Genomic DNA, 24,359 nt, shown 5'->3' with positions numbered 1-24,359 from the left:
TCCCGGTAGCGGCCTCCGAACTGGGAAGAGGACATTATTCGGTCTACTTTGTGGTTCCCAAAAAGGAGGGCACGTTTCAACCTATCCTGGACTCAAGTCGGTCAACAAGTGTCTCAGAGTTCCTCGTTTTCGTATGTAAACGCTCCGGTCAGTGTTAGCAGCTGTGCATCCGGGAGAATTCTTGGCCTCGTTGGACCTTACAGAAGCATACCTTCACATCCCGATCCATCACCATCATCAGCGCTTCTTACGCTTCATGATTTTGGGACAACATTTTCAGTTTCGTGTTCTCCCCTTTGGCCTGGCGACGGCTCCGCGAGTCTTCACCAAGATCATGGTGGTGGTAGCGGCGGCGCTCCGCAGGGAGGGTATCCTAGTACATTCCTATCTAGACGACTGGCTCATTCGAGCGAAGTTGAGGGCGCAGGGCTACCGTGCTGTCGACAGAGTGGTACAGCTTCTTCAATCTCTGGGATGGATCGTCAATTTCTCAAAGAGCAAACTGATACTGTCCCAATTGCTGGATTTTCTGGGAGCACACTTCGACACCAACCAGGCCAAGGTGTTTCTGCACCCGGACAGAACTCGGGCTCTACGTGCTCAAGTAACCGGTTTTATGGCTCTCGTCACTCCCACGGCATGGGACTATCTTCAGGTACTGGAAACCATGGCTTCAACCATCGATTTGGTACCGTGGGCCTTCGCTCATCTCCGACCTCTCCAGAGGTCCCTACTTTCGCGATGGAACCCGGTGTCGAGAGATTTTCAGGCAGTGCTGCCCATTCCGAGTGTTGTCTTGAGCAGTCTACAGTGGTGGCTGGACCCTCAACAATTAGCTCAGGGAGTGTCTCTGCAGAACCCGAATTGGGTGGTCGTCACCACGGATGCCAGCCTCACCGGCTGGGGGCGGTTTGTCAAGACAGGTCTCTCCTAGGCCGATGGACGGTAGATCATTCCACTTGACCCATCAATCGGCTGGAGGCCAGGGTAGTCCTTCTAGCGCTGCAGGGGTTCTACCCACTGGTACGCAGTCGAACGGTTCGGATTCTCTCGGACAATGCGACCACCGTGGCGTATATCAATCGCCAAGGGGACACCAGAAGCCATCTAGTCTCCTTGGAGACCGACGACTTGATGGTGTGGGCGGAGCTACACTTGCAGCGTCTAGCGGCTTCGCACATAGCGGGTGTGGGCAACGTGCAGGCAGATTTTCTCAGCCGGCAACACCTGAATCCAGGAGAGTGGGAACTCTCAGAAGACGCAATGCAGAGGATAATACAGCGTTGGGGGATACCCCATGTGGATCTAATGGCAACCGCGACAAATGCAAAGGCCGCCCGTTTCTTCAGCCGCAGGCAAGAGCACGGCGCGGAAGGAGTCGACGCACTAGTTCCTCTCTGGCCTCGACAGTGTCTTCTGTATGTCTTTCCTCCGTGGCCTCTAGTGGGCAAGGTCATCTGACGGATAGAGTCGTATCAAGGTCCGGTGATCCTAGTTGCGCTAGAGTGGCCTCGACGTCCATGGTTTGCAGATCTTCTCAATCTGGCAGTGGAAGGCCCGCTTCGACTCAGTCACCTATCACGTCTCCTTCGCCAAGGGCCAATATTTTTCAGAAGGCAGATCGCTTTTGTCTTGCGGCCTGGATTTTGAGAGGCGCCAATTAAGAAGGCGCGGATATCCAGAGTCTGTCATCTCGACGCTCCTGAAAGCTAGGAAGACTTCCACGTCCGTTACCTATGTCAGAGTATGGAAGGTTTTTGAGGAATGGTGTGAGTCAAAGACGATTCTGCCAACGCAGGCCTCAGTAGCGCATGTGCTTTCCTTCCTACAGGCGGGTCTGGATTTGGGCCTGGCCTATAATTCTCTTCGTGTTCAGGTAGCGGCTTTGGGAGCTTTCCTACGGAGTAATGACAGGGAGCTCCTGGCCTCACATCCAGATATTCTACGTTTTCTAAAGGGGGTAAAACACTTGAAACCTCCCATTAGACCGCCTTGTCCTTCATGGAATCTCAATTTGGTACTCCTGGCTCTATGTGCACCACCTTTTGAGCCTCTGAGTTCGGCCACACTCAAGGATGTCACCCTTAAGACCATTTTCCTGGTGGCGATCAGCTCTGCACATCGGATCTCTGAACTACAAGCTCTATCATGTCGGGAGCCATACCTTCGTTTCACGCCAGGGGGAGTATCCCTGCAGACAGTTCCATCTTTTCTGCCGAAGGTGGTCTCGACTTTCCATCTCAACCAATCGATAGAGCTTCCGTCATTTGTATCCTCTGATTCTTCTGACCTGCTTCGGTTGGATGTCCGACATTCTTTGATACATTATTTGGAGGTCACTAATGAATTTCGACTCTCCGATCATTTGTTTGTCCTTTGGTCGGGACCCAGGAAGGGTTGCATGGCATCCAAACAATCAATTGCTCGTTGGCTGAAAGGAACGATTATAGCCGCATACATTGGAGTGGGTAAGTCTCCTCCTTTAGCTGTTAAGGCGCATTCTCTACGCGCTCAAGCGACGTCGTGGGCGGAAAGTTCTGCAGTTTTCTTCTCAAGAAATTTGTAGGGCGGCCACATGAAAGTCTCTCCACACTTTCGCAAGACATTATCGTCTAGACATTCGCGCGCCGTCTCACGGTCAGCTTGGAGACAGGGTCATACGGGCAGGGCTGTCCGCGACCCACCCATGATGGGGAAGCTTTGGTACATCCCACCGTCTGGAATGATCCTGGTACGTACAGGGAAAAGAAAATTATTCCTTACCTGCTAATTTTCGTTCCTGTAGTACCATGGATCATTCCAGACCCCTCCCTGGTTTTGGGGGTTCTTTGTGGGCCATCCCTGCTTTCCTGTCTTCACAATATTTTCACTCTGTATCTCTAGTTATTGCAAGCTGTGTCTTTGAACACAGTGCTGTTTGCAAGTTCTCAGTTACAGTTTTTTGAGTACAAGTTACTTGCTGTCACTTACAGCTGTTTTTTTCTCTATATTTTTGAGATTAATTGATCCCTTTGGTTCTGTCTCTTCTCGTCTTGGCTTTGCTAGTCCAGTTACTGAGGATTGAGGCAAGAGAGGCGTGGCTATATAAGTCCTCCCCTGGGAATTTTTGGTTCTAACTCCATCTGCTGGACAGGGAACATAACCCACCGTCTGGAATGATCCATGGTACTACAGGAACGAAAATTAGCAGGTAAGGAATAATTTTCTTTTATAAACTTAAAAGCAATAAAACACACAAATATCTGTTAAACCTCATAAACAAAAACAAATATCAATGATTAGCAAGCCCCTCAGCAAATAAGTGAGCTTTCAATTGCTTGAGAAAAGATATCACAGAGCATTCTGACAATTACTGAAAAATCAGAACAGCCTGAAATAGTCATAGTAGAAGTTAAAACATCTTTCTATACAAAATATAAAATTGGCATAAACAAAATCTTTTATGGTCACCCATCACATAAGGTTTTATTTTTAACTGTTCATTAATATTTATGTAATTCTGCACTGACCAGACAAGGAGTATGGTGGTTCATATTCAGTAGGTGCTGCGACAGTCGCTGCTCGACATCCTCACTCCGCCCTCTTTACCTCTGTGGCGACTCCCTCCGGGTCTGATTGACGGTTGGCTGCCACGTTGTCTCCATGCTGTCTCCCTCCGGCGTCCCCGGACCGGCTCGACGTTGCAGATCTGCCATGTTGTCTGAAGACCTAGGGCGCGCGTGTGCGCGCTCTGATTGAAGTACCAGCAAGAGCGCGAACCTCAGGGGCGTCCCCCTGAGATGATGTCATCCGCTTCCAATATTTAAAGGTCTCTATTTCGCTATCTGAGTTAGCAGGGAAGGGGATTGCTTTAGCTACACCTCCTAAGCTACTCTGCCTCCTCGGACTTACCAGAGGTACCCGCTCCTCGGGGGCCTTGCTCTTTTTCTTTACTTTCAGATTACAGATAGGAACAGGTACTCACTCCTCGAGGACCCATGTTCCTGGACACTCTGAAGATTCTCTACTGCTTGGAAGCTATTGCTGCTACAAACAATTGTGAGTTACCATCGCTCTCTCAGAGCTTTCCCTGGAACCAGGTACTCACTCCTCGAGGGCCTAAACCTTTCCAGCACCTGAGCTTCCTTGAGACCTTTTGTGAGTTTTGTCATCTAGTTCTGGTCATGAACTCTGCCTACTCACTTTCTACAGTTTCTCAACATCTCAGCCATCCTGGATTGCTGTTCCAGTACCTGAGGGACTACAGCCCTGCCAGGCATATCAGCTCACTACTGCCTCTTCTGGTGGTTTCAAAAACCTGTTTAATAAAAGAACAGGTTTTAAAAGAATGTCTGTCTCCATACTCAAGCCTAGCCGGTGGTCCCTCTCGGGATATCCTCCTGGGGGCATGGTCATCTGCTACCGGCCCAGGGATCCACCTACAACTATATCAGATTGCTGACTCCTCCTTCTTTAGGAGCCAATAAGAACAGATTGCAACTCCGCAGTCTAACCACAGCAGATTTATAACAGATTATTAACTCCTATCTGATTGCTCCTCCCATCAGATAGCAGAATACATCAGATTGCTAACTCCTCATGGAGATTCATTACAGTAGGCTGGCTGATGGGGCAAAGTTATCTGGATAACTTTAGCCAAATGTTCAGTGGGTCAAGTCTCCAACTAAATATACTCAGCTAAATTTATCTGGGTAACATTAAATCTTACTGGCTATATTCTGAACGTGACCACGTAAGTATAAAACCCCATCCTTAACCAGGGTAACCTTCCCAGCCCTGAAGAGCACTAGTTTTGCTCAACCATAGTAGGGGAACATTTTTTCTGCAAAATTGCTATTTACACAGAATATAACCATGTATATTGTGGCATGTGACAGAAACATACATTTGCAATTAAATTTCAGTTATGTTCACATTTTTTAAGATTTTGTGCAACACTTTTATATAATACCTAGTTAACAAATAGAAATGCAGATTGTGGAATTTAAAGCCAAGGGACCTTTGTATGATTCAGGATTTTTCCATGTTTAGGGACCTTTGTTTTCAGTTTTTATTTTCCCCAAGAATTTATCAGTGTTTATTATACCAACAAAAAACAGGAGAAAATCACAGGGATAACAAAGTCATTTTTTTCCACTGATTTTCTACTGGTTGATTGGTTATAATAAACACTTAGAAATTCCCAGGAAAAATAAAATAAAAACTGAAAATGAAGGTCCCTATTCATGTTCAAAGATAAACTTAAAACATGGATTTGATTCATAATCTGATCAAATGGGTTTATGTATATGAAACATTACATTTCCGTGCATGTTTGTGCCTCGGTCTCTCTTTTTACCTTATTACATGCTTTTTCTTCAGTAGAAATACGTATTATGATAGTATTGGTTCATACTTGTATTTTATGGGCTGAATAGACTGCATGTATTACTGATTAATCATGGTTTGAATGTGTCTGATTTCAATTATGATTGCATATAATATTGATTAATCAAAACTGAGTTATTCATTCTCACAGGACAAGCAGGATGGTAGTCCTCACATATGGGTGACATCATCAGGATGGAGCCCAATCACGGAATACTATTGCCAAAGTTTCTAGAACTTTGACTGGCACCTACTGGGCATGCCCAGCAATGCACTGACCCTGCATTCAGAAGGGGTCCCCCTTCAGTTTTCTTTTTTCCGCACAGCAGTAGCCACGCGGCTTAAGGAATTCTCATGAGATTCCTAACAGGAATTTTCCTCATGGAACTTCTCTCAAAATTTCAAAAACATTCTACCCCATAGGGGTCCCCCTATCGATATCCATACTCCGCGGTCGAAAGGTAAGGTTTTACCCTTGTTGCGGTTGATTCCCATCAAGTATCCCTTCTTGGCTTACCGGTCATCGACCGCATGGCGGCTAAATGTTTGATGGAGTCATGGCGTCGGGTTTTTGTTGGTGCCCCGACTGACCTCGAACAATGTCAATTACTGACCTACACGGGGTCTGTGTTATGTGTTTGGGGTCTGAACACGATGTCCTAACTTGTACCAAATGTGCCCAAATGATACCGAAGGGCCGTAAGTCTCGTTTAGAGAAAATGGAGCTTCTTTCTCTTTCAGTCAAAAACCCCGACTCCATCGATAGCTTCAACTTCATCTGAGCCGGTGCCATCGACCTCTTGCCAGCACCGGGACACCGCTGCTGCCCGACTGGCATCGATGATTCCAAAGGTGTCGATTCCCTCCTTGCCTCCTCAAGAAAAGGACCGAGGGGATCATCGTGAAAAATGTCAACACAGTCATCGCAAGGCTCAGTCCGCCAATCCAGGCAAGTCCTCGGTATCGATGACGACAGATGCCACCGACAAAGAAGCCCTGTCCAGAAAAGGCCCCATCCTCTTCTGTGACTGGGTCACTGAGGCATTCCCCACCTTCAGTGGTGCTGGGAATGGAATGGAAACTATTTTCATTGTGGTGCACTTCAAAGGAGTTAAACCCTTTTACCCTCCCCACAACTCCGTTTTTAGACTACCTCTGGCACCTCTTGGAGTCGGGTTTACAGACTTCCGCCATTAGGGTACATGACAGTGCGGTGGCCGCTTCTATCGGGGTACAGGGGATGTCTCTATTTCGACACAACCCTTAGTAGTACGCTTTATGAAGGGCTTGCTTCACCTCAAGACCCCTCTCCATCCCCTGTCCCCAGCTTGGGACCTTAATATGGTTTTAGCGAGACTCATGAAACCTCCGTTTGAGCCTCTGCATTCCTGCAAGTTACAACATCTTACTTGGAAAGTACTTTTCCTTTTAGTTTTGACGTCTGCCCGCAGGGTCAGTGAGCTACAGGCGCTGGTAACATACCCCTCTTACACAAAATTTCTTCATGATAGGGGTGGTCTTTTGCACTCATCCTAAATTTCTGCCGAAAGCAGTCTCTGAGTTCCATTTAAATCAATCTATAGTTTTGTCTACTTTCTTTCTGAAACCCCACTCACATCCAGGTGAGCGGGCTCTGCATTCCTTGGACTGCAAACGTGCATTAGCCTTTTATTTGGAACGCACTGCAGGCCATAGGAAGTCCACCCAGCTATTTGTATCTTTTGATAAAATTAAACTGGGAATCCCGGTGGGAAAGCAGACCCTGTCCTCCTGGTTAGAGGACTGCATTTCCTTCTGCTACCAACAAGCAGGCCTTCCACTACAGGGATGTATTAAAGCGCACTCCATTCGAGCAATGGCAATGTCGGTAGCAAACCTTCAGTCTGTGCCTCTTGCTGACATCTGCAGGGCTGCTACTTTGAGTTCTCTCCATACCTTTGCAGCCCACTATGGCCTGGTCAAAGCTGGTGCTCAAGATTCTCTTTTTGGCCAGTTGGTTCTGCGCAATTTATTCTCAGCTTAATACCCAACTTCCTACAACGGCCTGCTGGGTTTTTCAGGCTGCCCGTTCTCCAAAAATCGCCCCTGTTGTTGTGCCTGTTGCATGTCTTTGGGTGTTTTTGGTACATGCGTGGGTATCCTCAGCTCGTTATCCACCCATATGTGAGGACTACCATCCTGCTTGCCTATGAGAAAGCAGAGTTGCTTACCTGTAACAGGTGTTCTCACAGGACAGCAGGATGTTAGTCGTCATGAAAACCACCCACCACCCCGTGGACTTGGGTACGCTTGCGATTTATTTTATTTTTCGCACGCTCTTTTTACTATACATGAGACTGAAGGGAGACCCCTGCTGGATGCAGGGTTAGTGGCATGCTGGGCATGCCCAGTAGGTGCCAGTCTAAGTTCTAGAAACTTTGACAAAAGTGTTCCATGATTGGGCTCCATCCTGATGATGTCACCCATATATGAGGACTAACATCTTGCTGTCCTGTGAGAACATCTGTTACAGGTAAGCAACTCTGCTGTCTCATGAGTCTCCTCTCTCCCCCAATTCCCATTTCCCACAGTCCCTGAGATACAGCTCTCCCCAATCCCTACCCAATTCTTGAGTCCATCTTGTCCCCAATTCCTCTATCCCCACTCTTCCAAACAATCTGTCCCCATGCTCCTCTCCGAATCCCCACTCAATCTTCATATCCCCAGTTTCCCTTGACTCTCCCACCCAATCTCCCCAATCTTTGAGTCCCCACTTTCCCCACTCTTCTGCAATCCCCAGTTCCCACCAACTCCTGAGACCCTGTTGTCCCCCAGTCCCTGCATCCCCACTCTTCCACCCAATCCTGAGTCTCCGTGCTCGTCTCCCAACCCCCAAAATCCCACTTTCCCACCCAATCTCTGAATCCTCACTTTCTCTCTCACTCTCCTCCTTAATCTTTGATTCCCCATTCTCCACCCAAGCCCTGACTCTTCACTCTCTCCTATCCTCACACAATCCTTGCCCTGCCCCGCCCCTTAGTCCCCAGTCTTCCCCAAGCCCCTCTTCCCCCATCTCCACTATTGCCCCAATCCCAGAGTCCTTATGCTCCTCTCCAAATCCTCTTTCCACTCTTCCACCCAGTCCCTAAATTCTTACTTTCCCACCCACTCTTCCCCTAATCCTTCAGATCTTACTTTACTATCCAGTCTCTGAGTCCTTGCTCTTCACCCAGTCTCCACTCTCCCACCCAATCCTTGAGTCCTCACTTTCCCATACAGTCTGAGTCCCGCTCTCCCCCTCACTTCTCCCAAGCTAGATTTCCTACTCTCTGCCCAATCTCCAAATTATTACTCCCCTGATCCCTACCTGAGTCTGCAATCTCACCAAAATCTCCATCTAGTCCTGAGACCCCACTGTCTCCATTCCTCACTTCCCTGTTCTCTACTCTTGATCCTCAAGTACACACTATCCGTCCCACTCTTTTCTGTAATCCTTGAGTCCCCATTCTCCCATTCAATCCCCAAGTCCCCACCTCCTGTCCACTTCTTGTCCTTACTCCCTCCCCCTCCTGGAATTTCAAGCCTGTTGCTGCGTTTGCCTTTAAGCACCTCTCTCAGTATTTCCTCTATTCTTCTGAGGCTTAGTGTCCACTCCTGCAACCAGCACATGTCCTTTTCATCCTGTGCAGTTCACAAATCAGCTGTTTGAACTGTGAGTTGCTCTGTACCTAAGAGAACACCTCATAGTTCAAACTGCTGTCTATGAACTGCACAGGGCATGGGCAGAAGAGGAGAGGTGCAGGTGGCAGGAGGAATAACCTGGTTACAAATACTGGGCACAAAAGAGGGAAGTGAGAAGGAAAGATGATTGGAAGCAGAAGCAGGAAAAAGGTTTGAAGTGCTGGGGTGGCATGAGAGCCTCTATGCATTCGGGGCACTTGCAAATAGAATTAAGGAACAGGCCCCATGTGACACCCCTGTTTTTCATTGTGAGAACCCGGATAGAGCAGAAGTGATTGTGCTGAAGGAAATCACAAGGGCCTCACTGTTTAATCATTAAGGATTTTAGCTTTATAAATGTCACAAGCAAAAGCTGTGCCCCAACTAAATCAAAGCAGTGCTGTTCAGAAGTTAAATGATTGCTGTTCAGTGAAGTCATTGCTTGTAGTGGTTTTGCAAATTTAAGACAGCAGCAGGATGCCTTCTAATACAGCTGAATAAAACACATTTGGCTTCTGGAGCATTTTTTTTTTAACCACGTTGACCCTACTGATGAGAAAAAATTGAAAACGAACTGTTATTGGTTAACAGTAACATAAGCAATCCTTGTGCTGCCAGACGCAAACCACATGAAAAGAAGCCAGTGTGTGTTTTGGAGAGAGAGAAGGGGGAGGGGAAGGTTGTAGGGGAGGATAATGTTTGCAGCTTCTTGCTCTTAGTGTACTGTGATTCGTGAGTGAAGAGTGATGAAATCTCCCCCTGGACAAATCAAATGAGCCCTGTCAACTTTAGCCAGGTGGGATCAGTTGCAGCTAATAGACTGCACTCACAGAGCAACCAGCACAAGCTTTCCTCAGTCTTAAGAAAAAAAAGCTGACGCACAGGGTCTGAAGAAAACCTCTTAAGATGGCCAAGTCAGACTCCCTCCAGTTAAATCAGGTAGGCCCATGAAAGAACCCGGTTAGGGATTACCGAATACTTATGTCTGCCTTACTGCAGATTCTAGCATTTTTTTTTTCATTTCCATTAAACAGAGCGCTTAGTTATTTAAATAACTTCATCAGGTTTATTTGTCTTTTGCTATTTTTTTTAGTTTGAAATATTTTACTTTTTGAATTGTGAATCTCAGATTTTCTCTTAGTTTGGGGGAGGCCAGGTGAGCTGCTGCCTGGTCATCTATTGCAGTTAAAAACAAATCTGGCAGCAGTTGTGCAGAAGTTTGATTTGGTGTCACATGGCCTCGTGTGTTCTGACATACCTTGTGATCCGTTACCTTCGCAGGTAATATCCCTGGTGACTTTTGCCATTGGTGTACATGCTTGTGTGGGATTTACACCATTTAGATTCAGAAGATCAGAAGAATGGGATGAAGGCCCTCCATCAGGTAAATGACTTGAGTTACCCCCTCATCTCTGATGTAGTATTAGAACAGGTCATCTCATGCAAGGGCTCAGAGAGCCGGTTTGAATTCCAGGAGACAGCTAGGCTTCATGAGTAAACTATATAAAATGACTTGCCCTGAAATACCATTGCTCCTATTAAAAATTGCATTGTGATACTCCCTACTTGTCAGGATAAGTTTGGATAGAGTGGAGCCCTGTAAGATGGACTAGATCCTATATAAAATAAAATGTTCTGAGGCCTTCTAATACATCTTAATGGAGAAAAAATGTCCTAATTCAGGAAAAGTTGTGTGTTTATAATCATTGGACAGCCCTGGTTATTTTTATAGTAACAGGGTTTACTTTTTTTTTTTTTTTTTTAAATTTAATGTAGCCTTTTCCTCTGTTTCATAGTCTTGCTATAAATAGCAAGCACTGCAGTTCCTAAAACTAATCAAGGTAAAGTGAAGTAGATATGGTTATAAATGCCTCCTTATGTAATATTCATCAAAACGTTCTTCTGCTGTCAGTGTAGAAAATAGTACACTGTATTCTCCTGCTCTAGTGACATTCTGGGAAAAGAGGAGTTTTGCTATAAGATGGTTTTACAATATGTTGCTACAGAAAACATCTGTTAAAGATCTGGTCTCTCCTGGTTTTACTGTGGGTGGTTTTGATGTTCTTCAACATGACAGCTAATGGTTTACAGATAACACGAGAAGGGGAACAGTGAACAGCAGGTGGAGGTAAATAGTTAATAAATGGCGGGGGAGGTCAAGCAAATGTACTGTCATTTGGCCATGTAGGTTGCTATTTTGTAGATCATATGGTTCTGCTGTTAGTGGTGATAAAAAGGCTAGCATAAAAAAAAGATTTCAGTTTTTTTTTTTCCTTCTTAGCTTGTTATATGAAGGAGGAAAAAAAGAATTATATGCTCCATTTCATTGCTCTTTTCCTAAAATTTTATTTGTTTAGTACCGTGAACTTAATATAACTCAAATATTGTGCACAAGTTAATATGTGCATGCTTTGAATGTTTATGTAAAGCTATATTGGGGACCTCTAATTGTTTTAGTCTACAGTGTATTGGTTTGGAGTTTAGCTAGGGGTTTTATTTTGTTCTGTTCTGTATTTGTTTGTCTTTTAATGCTTAGTAGCTCCCCTTTACAGATAAGTAAAACTATGCCTGTGCTAGGATACAACCAAGGTATACAATAACTGAGGGAGAATAATCAAAAATTGGTTCCCCAATATGCACAATTACCCAAATAAGGAGAACCTTATATCATATAACAAACGTCATTTAAAACACACATTTATTTAAGAAAGACACCACTTGATATAAACCCACATATACAGTCACATATTTAAAAACATCACAAACATGAACGTCATATAGGCAGAGAAATATTTATAAATATGATATCATCATAAACATTATAACCTCCAAATAAATTGTGTTAAAGTGCTTCAGAGTGCCAGTTCTCGTAGCTTTCAACTTCACAGATTGTTTCCATTAAATTCTCATAATATTTGAGCTTCACAGTTCTTCTTCAATAATCGCTGCCATAATGAAATTCACTCAAATACTGCCCGTCACCACTCCCGATACTGATCCCGACGAAGATCTCCGTTTCACCTGACAAGCAGGCTTCTTCAGGGGAAACGTCTAATATCTCTGCAACAATCAGACATAACCATTTACCTCCTCCACATAAAACAAATAACCCCATATCGTTTAAACTATAAATCCTTACCATGTGAATCCAACCACGGGACACACAAAAATCGTTTATCCAAAACACGAATTTCTTCAAAATTCTTTAATTCACTTTAACTTCATCAAAACTTCATATCATTTCTTCAAGCTGGTCACAAAACTGCAAACCAAAAACGTTATTTCCAATCATCAAAACTTTGGAAATCTAAGAAATGGAAGACAGCATACAACCTGAGCAAACGCTACCACCACGTACCTTCAAAAGTGGAAGTGACATCATCACTTCCTTTCTGCAAGGATCTCCATACTGCACACCCAATGCTCTGCCTACTCTATATATAGTCCTCAACCACCGCGATTACCAATTAAGGAACTTAAATGAATTCACTCACTCATCAACCCTATTCCAATGCTACAAACACCAGCGAAAACCACACAATCAACTTATGGTAACAAATCTGCACCAAAGCCCTTGAATAAAATCGACAATAAACTTCAACAAAACCAGAATAACTTCCAACCCTTCAATTACCTGTGGATCTTGTTCTGTTTGTGAACATGTGTTACCTTTGAAAGTGTTTCATCATCCGAATTTGTGTCAGCCTTATGTGATTCCAGAAAGGTTTACTTGTACTTCTAATGGCGTGATTTATGCAATCATCTGTCCATGTCAGCTCATCTATATTGGGCAAACTACCAGAGCTATTAAATTACGTATTGGGGAACATAGAAGCAGGATTAGGTTAGGTGTTGAGAATGCTCCATTAGTCAAACACTGGAGTGATAATAGTCATTCGATAGAAGAATTAAAATTCTTTGTTATTAAAAAGATTAAATTGCAGTTTGGGGGTGATTTATCAGCTATTCTAAGACGGGTTGAACAACGTTACATTTTCAATTGGGGCACTGTGAGTCCACATGGACTCAATGGTCCAATTGAGTGGGGAGCTTTCATTAAATAATTGAAGGGTTGGAAGTTATTCTGGTTTTGTTGAAGTTTATTGTCGATTTTATTCAAGGGCTTTGGTGCAGATTTGTTACCATAAGTTGATTGTGTGGTTTTCGCTGGTGTTTGTAGCATTGGAATAGGGTTGATGAGTGAGTGAATTCATTTAAGTTCCTTAATTGGTAATCGCGGTGGTTGAGGACTATATATAGAGTAGGCAGAGCATTGGGTGTGCAGTATGGAGATCCTTGCAGAAAGGAAGTGATGATGTCACTTCCACTTTTGAAGGTACGTGGTGGTAGCGTTTGCTCAGGTTGTATGCTGTCTTCCATTTCTTAGATTTCCAAAGTTTTGATGATTGGAAATAACGTTTTTGGTTTGCAGTTTTGTGACCAGCTTGAAGAAATGATATGAAGTTTTGATGAAGTTAAAGTGAATTAAAGAATTTTGAAGAAATTCGTGTTTTGGATAAACGATTTTTGTGTGTCCCGTGGTTGGATTCACATGGTAAGGATTTATAGTTTAAACGATATGGGGTTATTTGTTTTATGTGGAGGAGGTAAATGGTTATGTCTGATTGTTGCAGAGATATTAGACGTTTCCCCTGAAGAAGCCTGCTTGTCAGGTGAAACGGAGATCTTCGTCGGGATCAGTATCGGGAGTGGTGACGGGCAGTATTTGAGTGAATTTCATTATGGCAGCGATTATTGAAGAAGAACTGTGAAGCTCAAATATTATGAGAATTTAATGGAAACAATCTGTGAAGTTGAAAGCTACGAGAACTGGCACTCTGAAGCACTTTAACACAATTTATTTGGAGGTTTATAATGTTTATGATGATATCATATTTATAAATATTTCTCTGCCTATATGACGTTCATGTTTGTGATGTTTTTAAATATGTGACTGTATATGTGGGTTTATATCAAGTGGTGTCTTTCTTAAATAAATGTGTGTTTTAAATGACGTTTGTTATATGATATAAGGTTCTCCTTATTTGGGTAATTGTGCTAGGATACAAGCAGAAGCCAGGAACATGACCCATGCTTGCTGTTCAAAACCCATAGGCATGGCATAAAACAGTTTTTTATTCCTGTGAAATTTTGGCTGCTTCCTAGGAAGTAATAGGTGATGTACCAATAGCAAGAACTAATGTGCTTGTTGACCAACATGGTTTATTGTCTTAGTTGTGAAACACACAAAGAAAACAGTTCTTTTTAAGCATTTAAGTTTCATGAGGCGCACATGTACAAGATCACCCTGCTGGTCAAAGCTGATGGCCAACAAACATTAATCTCTTTTTGAGGACAGCAAGGAAGTGTTCTTTAAACAATATCAGGAAATCCCAGTCAAATAATGGAAAAGGAGAAAAAATGACGTGGGTTCATGTTCCAGTGTGATAACTATTAAGATGCTGGGCCTGGATAATCCAATGTTTTCATAACATGCAATATGTTGTAGAATAGCCCAGTTTTATCTGGTATATAATAAACAATTAGCTTTTATGTAACACCTTTTGTCCAGACAGAATCCCAACATAGAAAGCATGGCCTAGTGGTTAGAACAATGGGCTGAGAACCAGGGATCAAATTCCACTTTCCTCATGGACATTTCCTTGTAATCTTGTTCAAGTTAATTTTATCTCCCTCAGGTATCCATTTTTACTGTAAGCTTGCTGTAGGAAATTATTACATCTGCCAGCATGAGCATCATTTGGAAAGGTGGGCTTAAATTATTTTAAAACAAAAACATTACAGTAAAGGTGCTGCTGGATGAATTCCTGGGCATGCTGCTTTCACTGGGAGAGTGTTAAGCAAAACATTATTCCCAGGAACCATGGCTGTACATGCTTTTTTCTCAAATCCTCCTAAAACAAGTGCAGAGCCCCTGTATTGAGCCTAGCTATCACAGTAAACAATAATAGTTTAGGATCTTTTTTGACTGAAAGATATTTTATAATACCAAAGTACTATTATAGCTAATCTAATATCTTAGAGCAATGATGACGAACTCCAGTCCCTGAGTGCCATAAACAGTCCAGATTTTCAGGATATCTACAGTGAATATGCATAAGAGAGATTTACATGCCCGGCCTCCATTGTATGCAAATATTTCTCATGCATATTAATTGTGGATATCCTGAAAATCTGGCCTGTTTGTGCCACTTGAGGACTGGAGTTTGCCATCATTGTCTTAGAGCAATGCAGGCTCTTTGTACTACAAAACAGTATCTCTAGAAAGATGTTACCACAACTATTAGATGAATGAATGCAATTGGGTGCAATGAGGCAACAAGATTACTTCTGGTCTAGTTCCTTGTTGTTTGTAGTTCTAAACCACTAGGTTACCCAAAACATATAACTGGAGACAAGTTAACCCTGCCTATTTTGCTTCTATCTCGAGACAGGATGTTGGACTGTCGGATAACAAATAGCTCTAGGAAAGGGGGGGGGGGGGGGAACTACCATCATTTTAACTTGTCACACTGTATTGTGGGATGTGAACTTTTATTGCATGAAAGTCGGAATTAATAAGTTCCTGTGATCTCCTGCTTCATCGGCAGTCATTTACGGTTAACCTCAGAACCACCTGATAATCTCTCATGGCTGGCATGGATGCTACAACAAGCCATTCGGCTCTGAAAAAATGGATTAAACTACTTTTAGTACCTTTTTTATTTGGGGCGGGCAAGGCCATTTCCTTCTCCTTTTATAGTCCCAGCTCAATTGGAACTGGCCTCTATTGAGCTATAATGCCGTGAGCAACTACATGAAGCTTTTTACCCCTTATTTTTATATCATATTACTAAATCAGATCAAGCATCACAGCAACAGTCCTTGGCCAGGGGCTACAAAATACAGCTCTTTCCACAATGCAGCTAATGGGCACTAGGTGTTGCTGTTAAGCGATGACTAAAACGGTCTCCCATCCTGGGTTGTGAATGCCTCATCTGCAGTATCCTTGGTCTTCCTAGGCAGTAAAAGGCCTGACCTGAGATTTGAACGCACAATGTAAAGCACTGCCATTGATTCATTGGGCTAGCCCTTCTTCTAGTGTATTAGAGATATTTACATTTCAGGCTTTTGTACGCATTCCTCCCCTAAAAGGAAACCGAAAGCAGTTCATACTTTTTTGTAAAAATTCAATGCAGTGTTTCCAACCCTCTCCTGAAGGCACACCTAGCCAGTTAGGCTTTCAGGATAGCCACAATAAAAATGCATGTGAGAGATCTGCATACATTTGAACACCCAGAATATGCATATTCATTACAGATATCCTGAAAACCCGACTGGCTAGGTGTACCTTAAGGTAAGGGTTGGGAAACCCTTGTATAATAATACACAAAGGCCCGGATTTTAATAGCTACGCGTGGGCATAGATTTGTGTGCGTTACCTGGCGCGCACAAATCTACGCCTGATTTTATAACATGCGTGCGCAGTCGCGCGCATGTTATAAAATCCAGGGTCGGCGTGCGCAAGGGAGTGCACACTTGTGCACCTTGCGCGTGCTGAGCACTAGGGGAGCCCCAATGGCTTTCCCCGTTCCCTCCGCTCTCCTCCACTTCCCCCTCCCTTTCCCTATCTAACCCGCCCCAGCCCTACCTAAATCCCCCCCTACCTTTATTTTGCTATTTACGCCTGCCATAGACACAGCTGCAGGCACGCAATCCCCCGGCACGGCTGCTGTGCCAGAGACCTCAGTCTCGCCCCCTTCCCGCACCTTTTTCAAAGCCCCGGGACGTATGCGTGTCATGAGGCTTGCTCGTGTCGCTGGGCCTATGCAAAATAGGCTCGGCATGCGCAGGGCTCTTAAAATCTGCCCCAAAGAATATTAACCTGGAATTTAAAAATATATTCTGTGTTCTTGGAACACAATTTCATGACAATATTTTATTTTATTTATTTATTTAATGTTTTTGTTATACCGAGTTTCATGACAGGCATCACATCAACCCGGTTTACAATTAACAAAGTGTGAAAGCATAACGTAGCGTAATAAACAATATTCTCAATAAGAACCTTGAACTTTTAAATACAGGGAATCAGAAAAAGGATGTGAGAAAGTTACAATAAAACGGGGAAAAATTAACTTGGAACTGGAAGTGGGGAGAGAAAGAACAGAGCAATATTTACATTTCAGACAATTAATGTAATTACATTTATGTATGTAATATTTTAACCTTTATTCACTATGGGGACCAATTTTCATTTTAGCCATATAGCTGCAAAGTACCCGAGAACTTTATACCAATTTTCTAAATAAAAGTAGGCACATACTTAACGTACTCTCTGAGATTTGCACTTGCTTTTTTTGTTCATACATTTTCCAACCAAAATTATGCACTACAGATTTCTTCCCCAACCTGAACACCTTCACTACAATGCAGGTAAAATGTGGAACATATACTTTTTGATCCTCATTCAGGGTGGACAATTATCAAAAACATGCCATGGTAAAATGCTTTGAAACTTGCCTCTGTGTAATCTCATTGGTCGATACAATATTATAATTTCACCTTTTTGAGAAAATGTGACTCTTCAGATACATAAGTAAAATCTTTAATGTAAAAATGCTTTACTTTTTGCTTTCTTGCTTGATTGGTGCTCCATACGAAAATGGATTGTAGCCATTCGGTTTTCTGGCATTACATCTTTTCTTGGCTCTGATACTGTAAAGCTTTCATATCAGTGTTAATCTTTGTGAGTACTGCTTTTATGGAAGGCAGGTTCCTCTTAGGTCACACTTAATGCAAATGAAGGTTTTTTGTTTTTTTTTAAATGGAATGCACAATGTTACAGTATTGAGAAAAGCTAATAGGCATGTTTGCTGGAACATTTTTTTTATTACCTGTTCAAAGAACAGGAGTACATAGTGCCTCAGTTATAAACACTGTCATCCCATCTAAAGGTGCTCGATTAGTCATGTAGTAAATATATATTTGTTGCTGATATGTTACTTTGTCACCTTTCTGGGAAGTTGACAAGTATAGAAGTGGTTTTTTTTGTGTTTTGTTTTTTTTGTTTTTTTATTTATTTTTAAGTTTTTTTTATATACCAACATTCAAGACAGTAGTCCCATCATGCTGGTTCACAAGAAACAGGGGTGCAGTTATAATAAAACTTTACAATTTGAACAATAGTGCAGAAAAGCAGTTACATATAACAAGGAAATCAATAACTTGGAGTGAGAAGGAAAATGGAGATCAGATAATTATATATAAGTATGAATAACATTGTATAAATAACATTGTAAGAGGTGGCTATTAACGCTAATACTAGCGATGCGAGTTGATTGATGGGAGTTAAATAATGTTGGAGTTAGGAAAGGCCTGCGTGAATTTTTAATTGCCAGTTTTGGATAATTCTCTGATAAACAAATTGTGTTCCCTGAACTGATGTGTTCGCTTCTCTAGTTACTCTTTGAATATTCTGGAAGGATTAGCGAGCATTCATGAAAACAATCATATAAGCAGAAGAGCCAAGGGAGATAAACTGGAAAGCTATGACCACAAATGCTTGTAGTCTAGGCAATGACATGCCAGATCTATAGGCTGTAATGTTTAGAAGTGGACTTGGATGTGGTTCAGTGAGCCTTTTGATTAGGCTAGAGAGGACAGAAAAGTGGGAGGAGCAGCTTTTTATGTCAAAACTATATCCAAGCCAATGGAATGCATGGGGATGGAAGAAGTGCTATGGACTGTCTTAAATAAAAATGCTTCCATATACATTGGAATGGTCTACATATTTCCAATTCAAACAGAAGAACTGGGCAGAGATCTGGTCAAAGATATCCAAAAAGTGGGAAAGAAGAGAGAAGTGTTTGAAGATTTTAATTTGCTGGATGTGGATTGGAGTATCCCTTCCTTCTTCAAAATCTGCAAGAAGTAGAGAGAGTGGATGCACCTCAAATGGTGATGGAACCCATCAGGGAGGGAGGGAGTGATACTTTATCCCTATTTGTGAGCACTAGGTTTAATGTTTCTAATGTCCGGGTAGAGGCTCATCTGAACACCAGTGATCATTAGACAGTATGGATTGATAATAGCACCCATGAAGATCTAAGTTATGGATTTCAAAAATACAGACGTTGGTAAAATGGGGATGTAAGAATATAAATTGCCATACTGGGTCAGACCAAGGGTTCATCAAGCCCAGCATCCTGTTTCCAACCATGGCCAAACTAGGCTACAAGTACCTGGCAAGTACCCAAACACTAAGTAGATCCCAATCTACTGATGCCAATAATAGAGGCTATTTCCTAAGTCATTAATAGCAGTTAATGGACTTCTCCTCCAAGAACTTATCCAAACCTTTTTTAAAGCCAGCTACACTAATTGCACTAACTACATCCTGTGGCAACAAATTCCAGAGCTTAATTGTGCGTTGGGTGAAGGAATTTTCTCTGATTAGTTTTTAATGTGCTACTTGCTAACTTCATGGAGTGCCCCCTAGTCTTCCTATTATTATCCGAAAGAGTAAATAACCAATTCATATCTACCTGTTCTAGACCTCTTATGATTTTAAAGACCTCTATCAAATCCCCTCTCAGCCATCTCTTCTCCAAGCTGAACAGCCCTAACCTCTTGTTAGCCTTTCCTCTTAGAGGAACTGTTCCATCCTCTTTATCATTTTGGTCACCCTTTTCTGTACCTTCTCCAGTGCAACTATATATTTTTCTTGAGATGCGGTGACCAGAACTGTACACAGTACTCAGTGTGGTCTCACCATGGAGCGGTACAGAGGCATTATGACATTTTCCATTTTGAGGAGGAGCTAGATCACTGGGAAAAGAAAGGTGAAGTGAAACAACAGTGGGCCATATTTTAAAAGGAGCTTTTACAAAGGCAACAAATCTTTATGTAAGAAAAGTAAACAAAGATAAGAATAAAAACACACCGATCTGGGTCTCAAAGGAGGTGGCTGAATAAATAAAGGTGAAAAGAACAGCATTCAGGAATTATAAAGGATCCCAAAAAGAGGAACACAGGGGAAGCTGAAGGAGGTGAGAGAAGAAATCAGGAAAGCAAAAAGTCAAGTGGGAAGAAAAGTATTGCCAAAGGGGTTAAAGCGATGTGCCAAAAACATTTTTCAGATACATCTTAGAAAGGAGGAAGATTAGAGGTGGTATTGTAAAATTGAAATGAGAAAGGAACAATATGTGGAGAAAGATGAAGAAATTGGAGAAATATTATACAAATATTCACTAATAAGACCCTGGAGAAGGACCATTGCTGGTTGAAAGACTATTGATGGGTGTGTAGTAGATACATTCTCTTCTGTAGATGGGTATGCATGGTAAAAGCTAGGAAAACTAAAAGTGGACAAGGTCAAGGGGGCCAGATGAAGTACATCCCAGGATACTAAGGGAACTCAGAGATGTGCTGGCAGGTCTGCTGAAAGACCTATTCGATAGATCCCTGGAAACTGGAGTGGTGCTGCAAGATTGGAGAAGAGCAGTTGTGGTCCTGCTTTATAAAGGTGGTAACAGAAAGGAGGCTAGAAACTACAGGCCATTTAGCCTTACCTCAGTGGTGGGAAAATATTAATGGAGACTCTGCTGAAGGGGAAGAATAGTGAACAATCTGGACCTGAGGCAACATGTTTTATTCACCAGAGGAAGATCCTGATAAACAAATCCTGATTTTTTTTTTTTTTGATTGGGTGACTAGAAAATTAGAGCACTTGATGTGGTTTTCTTGGATTTTATCAGAGCTTTTGATACTGTCCCACATAAGAGGCTCACGAATAAAATGAGAAGCCTTGAAGTGGGTGCAAGGTGATAAAATGGATTATAAATTAGTTGACAGAAAATGGCACCTGCTCTGAAGAGAAAACTGTGTTTAAGTGGAGTGCCACAAGGATTAGATTTGGGACCAGTTCTTTTCAATAGATTTGTGAGCGACATTATGAGGGGTTAGAAGGAAATGTTTGACTTTTTGCCTATGATATTAAGATCTGCAACGGAGCGGAGCAGAGAATGAAAAGTGATTTAAAACATCTTGGAGTGGTCAAAGATTTGGCAACTGCAATTCAATGCCAAGAAATACAGGTATGGTGATTTTGGATTTAAAGTACCTGTTTGAAACAAGTGTTGGCAATCTTATTTAGTCCTGGTAAAGCTTCAGGCTGTTGATGTTAGATCTAACAAACTTAACATAAAAATATTTTTGATTAAACATTTTTCCTTACAGACTGATCATTTAACACTGAAATCATCTTTTTCTAGCTCAGCGACCTGATTTCTTATGTCTTACAGAATCCTGGTTGTTGAATGTTGATAGCCAGATAGTTTAATTTAAAAAGGACACGATAGTGTCTCAGCCACATGCTAAGGGAAGGAGGGTGGTAGCTTTCGTATTATAAATAGGGATGTGTGGGAAAACGACCATTGAAAGACTGATCCTGTTACAAAATTTTAGTACTGTCATCTAATGGTTTTAGTTTGTCTTGTTTATTGTGCCCGTACCCCTCCCTTTCCCTCAGGCATTCTGCATGGTAACTTCTCCCCCATGTTTGAAACACATGTGCAATCTAACATTGACTTGAGTAAGATTAAATTTTCAGGGAATTCAGTTTACATTTAGGTGATTCTCCTACTTGTGAACAATTTCTTGATTGTATATTCTTTCTAGGTTAAGAACAAGTCGTTCATAAACCATCCCATAAGCACAGACGCATGCTATATCTTGTTTTTATTAAAGCTCAGTCCAACATGCTTTTTTGATCAATACTGAAATTGCTAAGATACCCCAGTTTCTTTAGTATGGCAGAGAACAATCGCCACCCTAAACTAGGAAATATGGAGGAGGAGGTGGGGAAGTCCATTAGCTATATATAAAATGTCACGTACACATCCTCTAAGGCAGCAAGATTGTTCCTCGCTCTGTGCACTTACTTCCTCTTGTGTACAGCATTTCTTAATGTAAGGGAATAATTTTTCTATTTTTACTTTAAAAGATTTCAGAACAGTTTCTGCAATTAAGCTGTAAAATTGTAAGACAAATTCATTTAAAGCAAACTAGAGAATCTCTTCTGGTCTATGTGGTCTTATTAGCAGTTCCTTATTCTGGGCCGACGTCCAGTTCTGGGCTTACAGGGTTGGTCTACTTCCCTTATCTACCATAGTAAATGGACCTTATTGAGACTGTCACTTATAGTAGGCATAGAACTGTCTGCTTTTAATGCTTACATGTCTGCTCTTAGTTTTGAAATGGTAACAGACTTGTCTTTCTAGTCAGGGGAAAATGTCTTCATATTATCCTAATATTTCAGGGCTGCTTTATATGTCTAATGTCAACTGTAATGCAAGCAATTTCTCATTCTGCAACTTGCAATGTTTCTTCATTAAAATAAAGCTGTAATTATAAACTTCACTGCATATAAACAGAGGTATATATGTCCCTTGGCAGTGAAGCATTTTACATATGGGGCTATCTAACATAAGAACATGCCATACTGGGTCAGACCAAGGGTCTATCAAGCCCAGCATCCTGTCTCCAACAGTGGCCAATCCAGGCCATAAGAACCTGGCAAGTACCCAAAAACTAAGTCTATCCCATGTTACTTTTGCTAGTAATAGCAGTGGCTATTTTCTAAGTCAACTTTAATTAATAGGTAATGTACCCTAAGTGTACACTGAAATACCTTCACATACACTGTCCCTAATTCCTAACTCCAATACAAACATCTAATACAACACCAGATCCAGTTTCACCTTTACCCCCCTTCAAGACTCAACTACGTCGGATCTGAACTTCTCACCTTAAAGACTTCTTAAAGACTTCTTCTCTGATTCATCTGTCTTCCTTAACTCATGGATTTCTCGCATACTTTGCACATCAACATGGTCTGTGTACCCTCAAATCTCAATTTAGTCTACCCTTTAATTTTTTTTTTCTAGATATTTATTCTCGCTATAATCATGCCGAGCATTCACCTACGTCCTGTTGACGAGTTACTATTATTTTATTATTATTATCTATGTAATATTTAATTTAATCTATTATTAATATCCATATGTTATAGGTTATATGCTAAATGCAATATGTTATACGTTATATGTTAAGAAACGCTGTTCCATGTAACGCCTTTTGTGCGAAAGTTTTGTTATATGTAAACCGACCTGATTCGATACTTGTATTGAGAATGTCGGTATATAAAAATCCGAAATAAATAAATAAATAAATATATGTTACCTATTTGCAGACTTTTGACTGGACTCTATGCAGGATACTGGTTGTATGCAGATCACATACAATTTTTTTGTACCCATTCAGTCTTCATGGTCTGACACAATTACATTACTAACAATCTGTCTTCCATTAAGCTGAAGCTCTTGAACAATAAATTAGTTTTGAACTTGGCTGAAACAGAGCTCGTTGTGATTCAGCATTCTAGAGGAGAGTTGTACCAGCTACAATTCCTAAAGAGAATTCTGTGCTGCTGATTACGCCTTGTACGAAAAATGTAAGGGTTCTGATTGATAACAGTTTGACCCTTAGAGATCAGTTAAAGCTATAGTAAGATCTGACTTAAACCCTTACTAAACTCATCAGATTTTCACATAGTAGTACAAGCTCACAATTATGGTAATTCTTTGTATATTTGCTTTCCCTTTTCTAATTTGAGACCTCTTTAGGCCTTAACAGAATGCTGCTGGCAGGCTTATTCTAGATGAGGGTTATGTCGCTTACATTGGCTTCCAGTACGGTTGCAGATTTTGTATAAGATTGCTCTAATGGTATAGAAGTTACTTTTGCCGTGGATCAACTCTATGCACAACGTTTATAATCCAACATGAAATTTATGATCTTATCAGAGGGGTCGTCTTAGTGTACCTTCTGTCCACGAAGCAAGGCTAGCTGAGACCCACAAGTAGACTTTTTTTTCTGTGATGGCTCCCACATTTTGGAATTCACTACCTTAAGATTTGCATCTTTTATCTTGAATTAAAAGTTTTCAGGCCTTGTTAAAACATTTGTATTTAAGGAGGCAATTCCTAATTTTTTACTTAATATCCATTGTACATGACTGTGCAGACTACTGGTTCATGTGGTTTTATTTTTTGTGATATTGATGATTTGTTTTTTATTTGACTTTTTGATGATATGTTAATTCTATTCTTTTATGATTGTGATTTTTATCCTTGGTCTTGTTTTGATTTTAATCTGTATTTTTATTAATGTTTTCTTTTTTTTTATGCCTCCTAGATCTTTGTCATTAGGTGGCATTGAAATCATTATTC

At 41.7% G+C, this 24,359-nt stretch overlaps 1 protein-coding gene and 2 long non-coding RNA genes across 3 annotated transcripts in view; 2 read left to right on the top strand and 1 right to left on the bottom strand.

Annotated features, from left to right (window-relative positions):
- Nucleotides 1-9,823: 9,823 nt before the first annotated feature.
- ENPP2 (ectonucleotide pyrophosphatase/phosphodiesterase 2) overlaps nucleotides 9,824-24,359 on the top strand; it is a 639,793-nt gene continuing 625,257 nt past the window's right edge. The window contains 2 exon segments of the mRNA XM_029591948.1: nucleotides 9,824-10,005; nucleotides 10,348-10,450. Of these exon segments, the coding sequence (XP_029447808.1) occupies nucleotides 9,973-10,005; nucleotides 10,348-10,450 (136 nt within the window). The 5' untranslated portion in view covers nucleotides 9,824-9,972.
- Nucleotides 11,734-12,472, bottom strand: LOC115085658. The gene is made up of 3 exons (XR_003854924.1): nucleotides 12,425-12,472; nucleotides 12,206-12,328; nucleotides 11,734-12,126 (listed from the first exon to the last, which is right to left on the bottom strand). It is a non-coding gene; the product is annotated as an uncharacterized LOC115085658 (long non-coding RNA).
- LOC115085659 lies at nucleotides 13,355-13,929 on the top strand. The gene is made up of 3 exons (XR_003854925.1): nucleotides 13,355-13,402; nucleotides 13,499-13,621; nucleotides 13,701-13,929. It is a non-coding gene; the product is annotated as an uncharacterized LOC115085659 (long non-coding RNA).

Source organism: Rhinatrema bivittatum, chromosome 2 (assembly GCF_901001135.1).
Source record: "Rhinatrema bivittatum chromosome 2, aRhiBiv1.1, whole genome shotgun sequence".
Classification (NCBI taxonomy): Eukaryota; Metazoa; Chordata; class Amphibia; order Gymnophiona; family Rhinatrematidae; genus Rhinatrema; species Rhinatrema bivittatum.
The sequence above is the reverse complement of the archived record's forward strand: the minus strand, read 5'-3'. Positions and strand labels throughout refer to the sequence as shown.